This window comes from Protobothrops mucrosquamatus, unplaced genomic scaffold (assembly GCF_001527695.2).
Source record: "Protobothrops mucrosquamatus isolate PMUCROS unplaced genomic scaffold, P.Mucros_1.0 scaffold_252, whole genome shotgun sequence".
In the NCBI taxonomy this organism is placed as follows: domain Eukaryota; kingdom Metazoa; phylum Chordata; class Lepidosauria; order Squamata; family Viperidae; genus Protobothrops; species Protobothrops mucrosquamatus.
The window spans coordinates 480,249-490,894 of NW_015386328.1; the positions used below are offsets into that span (position 1 = coordinate 480,249).

General features: G+C 38.2%; 1 protein-coding gene across 1 annotated transcript in view; it reads right to left on the reverse strand.

Moving 5' to 3' along the window:
• The window catches only part of PDGFRL (platelet derived growth factor receptor like), a 26,676-nt gene that overhangs the window by 7,730 nt on the left and 8,300 nt on the right, over positions 1 to 10,646 (reverse strand). Inside the window, exons 3-5 of the mRNA XM_015830922.1 lie at positions 9,797 to 9,948; positions 4,243 to 4,536; positions 2,405 to 2,544 (exon numbers count right to left, since the gene is read on the reverse strand). Of these exons, the coding sequence (XP_015686408.1) occupies positions 2,405 to 2,544; positions 4,243 to 4,536; positions 9,797 to 9,948 (586 nt within the window). The remainder of the gene's footprint in view (positions 1 to 2,404; positions 2,545 to 4,242; positions 4,537 to 9,796; positions 9,949 to 10,646) is intronic.

Genomic DNA, 10,646 nt, shown 5'->3' on the forward strand with positions numbered 1-10,646 from the left:
ATCCACACCTCACAAACAATACTCCAGACACGGAGAATAACTGGGAGCATACTCACAACTCACAACATGCAAGAGAGCAGGCAAAACAGAGGGGAAACACGTCCTTTGCTGAAATGGCTCATAGAAGGATGTCCCCACGCATAAGGGCTAACAGGGAGGCATCCCTAGACCCTAACACTACAGGAAGGAGCCAGGAAAATCACACTCCGTCAGGAAACACGGAGATGGGTTCAGAGGGGTTGGAAAACTCCATAGGTGGTAGGTCAGCCAGGTATAGCGATCAACAGAGATCTGACTTCTCAAGCCTAGGAGACGGGCAGGAAAGTCAAACAGAAGTCACAAGACAACCACAGGGCAATTCACCTAGTGTGGGAAGCAACGGGGAAAACACTACAGGTTCCCCAGGTCCGAGAAGGTCGCTCAGGGTCAAAGGCCCTCCCAAATACCTTGCAGATTACGTAAGGTGAGCATGTTAATTACAATAACTGAACTGGAGGTTCTGGCTGGTTGACTCTACGTAAATGATGTTGGGCTATTGGGTCTCTGTACAATGGAACAGTCCCACATCTTACACACCCCGTGTGACTTAACTTAATAGTTAATTATATAACCATCACTATGATGGCGTCCATGTGGGCGCTGTATTATTTCATCTAGGGGGGAGGGGTGTTGTGTCCTGAGCCTGCAAGGCCGGCGCCAGACTGAGTGGCGCCGGCCTTGCGCGCATGCGCAAGGCGGGAAAAGACTGCCTTGTGATTGGTTGAACTTGCCCAGGGATCAGAAGGTATAAATAGAGGCCTGCGTGCCTCTGCTCGGGTTGTTCGTAGATTGGAAGCAGAGAATAAAGACTTGTTAGAAATGCTTCGTCTCAAGCGCCATTATTCTCCGGACTTAACAGTCATTGAATGAGACAGCCAGTGTGAATGACCTGAGAATTAATACAGCAAGCTATGTATGCAAGTGTACATTTCCCTTCAGACAAAAACTGAAAGTAGAAAGGATGGGACTGGGACTGTTCCTTTTTCCCACATTGCCCAACACCCATACAACCACTTATGCCATCACAGATCTATTTTAAGTGGTTACAAGGCCTTATATTGCTTTTGTTGGATTTGGTTACTTAAATTAGACTTTAGCTAAGCTTGTGTATTTCAAGCTTCATCAATAAGTTTAGATCCAAAATCAATCACCAATGAAAAATCCCTATGCATTTTATAGAATGCAATGACTGGAAATGATCTGCCATTCTTACCAAAGTTCTCAATTCTTTACAGGATGATTTGATATGCAGACCAATTAGTTGTGTTAATATTACAGCCTCAGTATTTTTTTTTGTATCCTGCCTTTATTATTTTTAGAAATAACTCAAAATAGAGAATTTATCCAACATAGCTCCCTCCTCCTATTTTTACCCACAACCATAACCCTGAGAGATGGTTTGGGCTGAGAGAGATTGACTGCCTCAAGGAACCCAACTCTCTTTCATAGCTAAGGCAGTACTTGAACTCACAGTCTCCTGTTTTCTAGTGTGATCCAGTGGTGGGATTCAGCCGGTTCACACCACTTCGGCAGATCCGGTAGTTAATTTTTTGTTGCCCAGGCCCAGAATGGACTTCTGGAAGCAGCATCCACACAGAGAACCGGTTGTTCACCTATTTGAATCCCACCACTGGTGTGATCAGTTCATTTTCAACAGCATCACTTAATCAATAATAACATGCAAAAGAAATTACTTAACCAATAAAAAAATACATAGAAAAGAATATACGCAACTCATATATTGAACTGAGGGATCCTTGGTGCTTTCTGGGCTTGCTTGTTTTCTTGCAGGCATGTCATTACCCAACTAAGTAACATCATCAATGCTACAAGCTGATGAAATGACTGCAACAAAGCAATCAAGTTCAGAGAGCACCAAGGATTCCACAATAAACATGCAATATTTTATGTTTTTTGTTGGCAAAGAAACCTTTTTCTGTAAGAAACTAATCGTTGGGGAATTTCAAAGATAATTTCTAGCAAGACTTCTTAGTTATAAAACACTTGCATAATCTAATTTTGCATAATCTAATTTTGACTGCCAATTCTGTAACACAGTTGCAATCTTGCTGCCTATCCGTGCCCTTTTCTAACATTTTTTCCCTCTAAAACAGGGATAGCCAATTTGTTTATCATTTTGTACTAAATAATCTATCTAATTATCTTTCTAGGCTTAGAGTAATGGAAACATAGGTTAATATTTAACTTATACTGAAATCTCTTCTAGCAATTGAATATATTTCTGTAGCTAATTGCTTTGTTCCACAATTATCTAAAATCCACTCTTCCGCATAGTAATACACATTTAATGTTCCAGTTTAGACTTTAAGAAATAAGCAAAGGAAACAAAATCTATGGTACATACCTGTTGCCCTGGATATATCCAATTAAATTCCACTTCTATATCTGGCTGCCCCAAAACTGTGCACAAAACATTAACATCATCCCCGCCCTGTAATTTATTAGATGATGCTTTGATTGTAGTTGAAGGAGGTCCATAAGGAACTAATTCAAAGCAAAAGATAAGATAAAAAGAAAAGAAGAAAAGTGAGGTTGCTTTGAAGGTGGCCCCATTATATTCACATAGATTAAAAATTAGGTTTCACAAGACAAGAATGGAACAACAGAAATGTATTTTCAATTATTACACTCCTACCTTGTGCAAAAAAAGATTATTAGAATTTGAAAGGGTGGCTGTTGGTTCACCAATCTAGTAAACACTTGTGGAATTTCTCATGCTTGAATTGTTCAATATTCTATTTTAATAATCCTTCTTCCAGGACTGGTTATACAGGCAGTCCCGGAGTTACACCCATTCGTTCAGTGACCTTTCAAAGTTGCAACAACACTGAACAAGGAGGACTTATGACCAGTGCTTTGAGTTCTGGCCCACACATTATCTCTGCAATTATGCGATCATGATTTCTGACGTTCCCTGCTGGTTTCCCACAAAGTGGGAAGGTTGAGAGGAATTGGGGAGTGGTGGTCATTTAAGTTTCTTGCTTAAAGACAAGCACGGTTCTTACTTAAAGATAGCAACCAGGACTTCCAGAACTACCATTACTAAGTGATACCATCCCAGGACATCAATCTTTAATACCATGTTGTTTAGTGATGTCAATTCTGGTCCCAACTGCTGTCATAAATGGAGGAATATCTCTTCTGATCTATATTACTTTGAGTACTTAGGCAATAAACTGTGCCTTTATTGTATAACCACATAGTAATTCTGTGCCTGGCACTTTTTTTTTTAAATACATAGTCATTATTTACTCTGATTGTCCATTTTTCCATCATATCCCTTTTCCTCCCCTAAAGAATACCTCTATATATAAATAACAGACCTATGCAAAGCATTTTCCAAAACGTGACTGCTTTAAGGATTGTTATATCAGAAGTGTGCTATACATAAAAAACAGAAGCCTAGTGAGTGAACAGACTTCAGAGTAGGCACATAACTCTTCCGAGGGTGGCTTCTCTAAATTTCAACAAGTGCTTCATTTGCATGAATGTGTTTTGCAAAACACTTCTACTGGAAGCTTTGCACAACCCTTATATATCATGCTCATTTCTCAAGACCACATCACTGGATCTGATGAGGTGAATTACGAACTATAAATGCTTATGCAGTAACAAAGCTTAATTTTCAAGAGACCATAAAATTACTTCTTGAGGGCATAACTCAATGAGCCTAATTTCTTATCACTTTTTTGACTAACAAATTTCATTCAAAGATTTAAATTTTGTTAGTTGGAAAAGGTGCTATCAAGGACTCCTGATTTTTATTTGGTATCATAATCTAATATAGTTCTCTTCCTGCTATTCTACAAGAGCTATTTTAGTATAAGTTAGATGTGCAAAACTCTGTCATGGTTTGTAATAGACAGATATTCCTCCTACTGTATGTAATCCCCATGTTGCCTTTATACCTTGGAATCTCAAACTTACACTGCTATTTGGTGGCAGATCTCCAAAATTTGACACTTGTGTGATTTCTTGTGTTTTCCACAAGGAAATTAAAATAGGAACTCAGAGAAGCTATCAAAAACAATCTACCCATCTGCATGATATACAGTAATTCCATCATTTTAATTCCTTGTGGCCCCATCAAGAAAACATAACCAAGGTGTGACTTCTTACTGCTTCAACTGAATAACATCAAAAATATTCTACTGCATACCAAGTTTCTTGGAATTAACTTACCTTCAACATAAAGCAATTGGTATTTAATAGAAATCTGAGGTGTCCCCCATGATTCAGCTCTGCAGTAAACTATTCCTTTCTGATCAGAGGTTGGATGTTGGTAGATGAACCCCTTCTTGGCATCATAGATAATGTTGGTCCCATCCACTTTGATTTCTTCTGCTGGAAACTCTTGGTGAAGAGTTACTTTTGCTGATGGGTTGGTGACTCGGCAGGGAATCACAGCAGGTTTATCTGGGTTGAGGTACACCACTTCAAAATAGCTGGGAGCAGGAACAAAGAATTCTTCTTTATCTGTATAAAGAAGCAATTCAAGGTATGTGTGTGTGTGTGTCTGTGTGTGTGTCTGTGTGTGTATGAGTGTAAATGGAGGGGTGGATTGATGGATGGATGGATGGATGGATGATAGATAGATAGATAGATAGATAGATAGATAGATAGATAGATAGATAGATAGATAGATAGATACAGAAGACAGACAAATAGACAGATAGATAAGAGATTAGATAGATAGATAGATAGATAGATAGATAGATAGATAGATAGATAGATAGATAGATAGATAGATAGATAGATAGATAGATAGATAGACAGACAGATAGACAGACAGACAGACAGACAGACAGATATGGATAGATAGATGATAGATAGATAGATAGATAGATAGATAGATAGATAGATAGATAGATAGATAGATAGATAGATAGATAGATAGATAGATAGATAGATAGATAGATAGATAGATAGATAGATAGATAGATAGATATGACAAGTCAGCTCAAATTTCTCCGTAAGAAAATAATTACTGCACAATTCTGGATTTTATTAACAATAAACATCTAGTAATATTTAATAGTATTAATGTATTGATGGGCTGATGTGGTTCCCATCTTCAAGAAAGAGAAAAAAACAGACCCAGGAAACTACAGACCAATTGATTTAACATCAATACCTGGGAAGATCTTAGAAAAGATAATAAAAAAACAGATCTGCAAACAACTAGAAGCAAACGAAGTTATAACTAGTAGCCAGCACAGGTTTGTTAAAAACAGATCATGCCAAACCAATCTTATTTCATTCTTTGATAAAGTGACTAAACTAGTAGACCAGCGAAATGCTGTGGACGTACTATATTTAGATTTCAGTAAGACATTTGATAAAGTAGACCTTGGTAAGCTAGAAAAAGATGGAATAGACAACATCACCACCAGATGGATCTGTAGCTGGCTGGCAAACCGTACTCAACAAGTAGTCCTCAATGGCACTACATCCACATGGAGAAAAGTAAGCAGTGGGGTACCACAAGGTTCCGTCTTAGGCCCAGTACTCTTCAATATCTTCATCAATAACTTAGATGAGGGAATTGAAGGGAAACTCATCAAATTTGCAGATTACACCAAACTGGCAGGAGCAGCCAACACCCCAGAAGACAAGCTCAGGATCCAAAAAAATCTTGACAAACTTGAACAATGGGCCCTATCCAACAAAATGAATTTCAATTTGGAGAAAAGCAAAGTTTTATATTTAGGCAGGAAAAATCAAAGGTACAAGTACAAATTGGGCGAGACCTGGCTTAAAAACAGTAACTGTGAGAGACCTTGGAGCCCTAGTGGACAATCACTTGACTATGAGCCATCAGTGTGCAGCAGCAGCCAAAAAAGCTAATACAATCCTGGGTTGTAAAAACAGAGGCATAGAATCAAGATCACGTGAAGTATTAGTACCACTTTATAAAACCCTAGTAAGACCACAACTGGAATACTGCAGCCAATTTTGGTCATCATATCACAAAAAAGATGAGCGTTTGGAAAAAAAATTCAGAGAAGAGCTACTAAGATGATGAAAGGCTTGGAGACTAAAACATACGAAGAATGGCTGCAGGACTTGGGTTTGGCTAGTCTAAAGAAAAGAAGAAATAGGGGAGACATGATAGCAGATTCCAGTATTTGAGGGGCTGCCACAAAGAAGAGGGCATCAAACTATTCTCCAAAGCACCAGAGGCAAGGACAAGAAACATTGGTTAGAAATTGATCAAAGAGAGAAGCAACTTGGAATTAAGGAGAAACTTCCTGACAGTGAGGACAATTAACCAGTGGAACAGCTTGCCTCCAGAAATGGTGGGCACTCCATCACTGGAGATTTTTAAGAAGAGGCTAGACAGTCACTTGTCTGAGATGGTATAGATCCTCCTGCTTGAGCAGGAGGCTGGACTAGAAGACCTCCAAGGTTCCTTCCAGTTCTATTCTATTCTAATAGTAGCTTCCGTTAAAAGGGAACAGTATGAGACATTATTTTTATGGAGGTTGACAGAACGACAGATAATTTTTCCATCCATCATCCACCATCCATCCATCCAAATATTGTTGGGGGCCTTCTAACTTATTTTATAAAAAATTAATAAAAAATATTTTATAAAAATCCTGGAGCACTGGAGAGCTATCAAAAGACTAGAAAAGAGGTGATGTTTTTCCGTCTTCAAAAATGGGGAAACAATGGATCCAAGAAACTATAGACCAATCAGCTTGACATCAATATCTTAAAAGACTCTGGAAAAGATAATTAAGCAATGGATCTGTGAACACCTAGAAACAGGCAAAACTATTACTAGAAACCAACATGGATTTGTCAGAAACAGATCATACCAGGCAAACATTGCATTCTTTGACAAAGTGACTAAAATAGTGGACCAGCAAAATGTTGTGGACATATTATACCTGGGCTTTAGTAAGGCATTTGACAAAGTAGACAACAACTTACTTCTTGGTAAGATAGAAAAATGTGGATAGACTTGTAGCTGGCTGGCTGGCTGGCTGACCAATTGCATTCAATGTGTAGTCTTCAATGGAACTACATTGGCATGGAAGGAAGCATGCAGTGGGTACCTGAAAGTGCTATCTTAGGCCCAGTACTCTTCAACATCTTCATAAACATTTTAGATGAAAGCATAGAAGGGAACGCATCAAATTTGAAGATAACACCAAGCTGGGAGGATTAGTCAACAGTTTAGGGGTTCCCAACCCTCAGGCCATGGACCGGTAACTATCTAGTGGTGAAGAGATAGAATGTGTAGAAAAATTCACTTTCTTAGGATTGCAGATAGCTCAAATCAGTGAATGCAGCACAGAAATAAAATGTTGGATTGCACTGGGTCGCATAGCAATGATGAACATCAGCCAAATGTGGAAAAGCAAGGACATCAGCCTGACAACCAGATGTAGGTTAGTTTGCTCTATTGTGTTCCCAATAGCTACCTATAGTTGTAAAAGTTAAAAAAGCAAGACAGGAAGAAAATTGACTCATCTGAGATGTGTTGGAATATGCTGGAGAAGGTTCCTTCATATTCCTTGGACAGCAAAGGTAATTAACAAGCAAGTATTGGAGTGCATAACATCAGACATGTCACAAGAAGACATGTCCAAGCAAATATTGGAGCGCATAATACCAGACATCTCATTTACTTTGGAATTCACTGAAGAAAGCAATTAAGAGTTAGCGGTAAAAGGAAACCAGAGCATAGTAAAACTCAAAGAAATAGTGCAAGATCAGAAGATGTGGAGAGACCTGGCCTATAGAATTGCCAAGTCAGACTTGACTGAACAGATGTCATCTTCGTCACACTTAGGCAAGAAAAACCAAATGCACGGGTATAAAATAGGTAGTACCCAACTCAACAGCAGTATCTGTAAGAGGGATCTAGGAATCCTAGTGAACAGTCATTTAAATATTAGCCAGCCGTGTGCCACAACTGCAAAAATGGCCAATGCAGTCCTAGGCTGCATCAACAGAAAGATTATATCAAGATCATGTGAAGCAGTGACAGGAAATTTCTCCTTAATTTTATGCTGCACTGGTAAGATCGCACTTGGAATACTGCATCCAGATTTGGTCACCACAGTACAAAAAAGATATTGAGACTCTAGAAATAGTGCAGAGAAGAGCAACAAAGATGATTAGGCTAAATTGTACAATGAGGCTAAATTGTACAGTGAACAGTTGCAGGAACTGAGAATAGTCTAACAAAGAGGAGGGCTCGGGTGAAATGATAGCAGTCTTTCAATATAGAGAGGAAGGGTCAACCTATTCGCCAAAGTACCTCAAGAAGTAACAGATGAAAGTTTAACAAACAGAAATCCATACTAGTATTAAGGAGAAATTTCTGGGGGAAAAAATTCAAGTGACATAGAAAATCTTTAAAGGGTTCCCCACCTACCTTAATTCAAGGCCTGAGGATACATTGAAATTTTCAAAGTTATCCTAAACAGTAGCATTTCTAATTTAGCTACCAGTCATGGTCAAAATGCCTATTATATCTCAGGGACATAAGTGTACTACTGTACTTTCAAATTCAAAGGCAACTTTCAGGCTTGACCTGCTTGCAACATCAGCCTGCCAGTTATGTATTTATGTCCTGTCTGGTCCTTGACAAATCCTGTTTTGCAATCGTTAAGAGGGAAGGGCTGTGTAGGGGGTGGAGAGGTGGGGGGGGTTGAGGGGGATGTGCATGGACAAACACATGCAAGACTATACTAACCTACAATAGGTTTATTAACCTATGGGACATCAGTTCTTTAAGTTTGTTGATCTAAAAGAAAGGTAACTGCAATAGTGCTGAAAGAAATAGGCTTTACTGATGCCTTGAAAATTGTAGTTATAACCCCAATGTGAGTCCTTTATTCCACATGGTCTGCTCAGAACTGCAGCTTCCCTATCAGGTTTTTTAAAATAGCCTAATTTCAAAAACCTTGTGTAATTTATTGGGGGAAAGCAGGTCTGATTGGAAAAAGCAAACAATGAATATTTGATTAACATTTGCTACTCGTTCTGTTTAATAAATCAAATATTTAAGGAATGAAATGAAATTTAAAATTGGTTTATATTACTTCCTAGAGGTTCTACCAGTATTATAATGAAGAGATTAACTGACTGAAGTTGGCCAAATCTTTTTGAAGAAATGTTGAAAGATATATGGTTGGACTAATCACATGGTTGTTTACTTGAATAAACAAGGTTCTTCTCCTCTCTCTCTCTCTCTCTCTCCTTCCCTCCCTCCCTTCCCACACACTCTCTCTCTTCCTCTAAATTCTAAAACAATGTGGGCAGACTTTGGATTTCTGGGGTCTGCTTTGTTTTGGTTTTAGGTCCACAACCACAGCCTAGTACAAAATCCAAAGCAGTAACAAAAAAAATGGGACCAGAAATGTTTTTTAATCATAAAAAAATGAAATTCAGAATCTTTCTGTCTAAAGCCCCACTCCTGCTGACTCAACCTTTTTTCAGCAGTATAATTTGGTAAGAGGAAGAAAAGAACATTTTTGTGCTGTTATTGTTGGAAATCAGAAAGCATATGTTGTATATCATAAATCGGTAAATTCAAAGTTGCATTTCCATCATTTCTATCCATGCAATATGCTAATTGAGTGTACCCAAGATAGCAAGCTGCAGTTGCAGTTGTGACAGTCTGTAGATCAAATCTCTAGAACTGGATAGATGGATCTTTGAGAGGAAAAACAGAAATAATCCTGGTTTCTTTGGTAAACATTACTTAGTTCATTACCTGCAAAAAATATGTACGTTGAACCTGTTTTTGACTCATCCTTCTTACAATTGTAGCCTTTGCATAGCAGGAGCCAGCAATTATATTCACCGGTGTCTGCTGCAGTGGCATTTTCCAGGATCAGCCGACTGTACCTCTCATGTTGTTTGATGCTAGCAAAAACAGAGACAAAGGACTATTTCAGCTTCTGTGCTGATCTTAGGTTCCTTTCTTGCCTTCTTTGATTATTTTGATTTTCATTCTGTAACTTTAAACCACTTCTATAAATGAGATGCCACATTTAAAGGTGAAACAAAAATTGGCAGGAAAACCATTTGACATTGTGTTTTCACAATTTTCTTTGGGTACCAGACTTTCAGTATAAACAGGAATGATACATTCCCACATTCCCATCTGTAGTGCTACAGATCTACCAAAATAACAATCATTGATTTTAGATAGTATTGTAGAAAAATAGCCTGCAACTATCTGAATGACTGAATTGGTAGAAGCTATCAGACAATTTAGCATTTGTACCTTCATGAAAGAAAGAGTAGATGACGTCAAGCAAAGGTAGTAAAAAGGACATTTTTCTAAGTACCTATTCACAACTTCTGGGAAATTGAAGTGAATTCTGCAAAGGCAGCCAAAAGAAAGATATAAAACTGTGGAACAAGTGAAGCAGTAAATTATTTAATGGAAGTTAATGGGTGCATATTTGCAGGACACATGGGTGATAGTACACAAATCTACATTATAGAGATTCAATTGTGCCTGAGGAATTTTGATTCCATGTATTAGCAGAATCTTTTAAATATGGCTAAACTGAGACAAGGTCAGCATTAATGAATTTACTACAATGTCTGTTCCT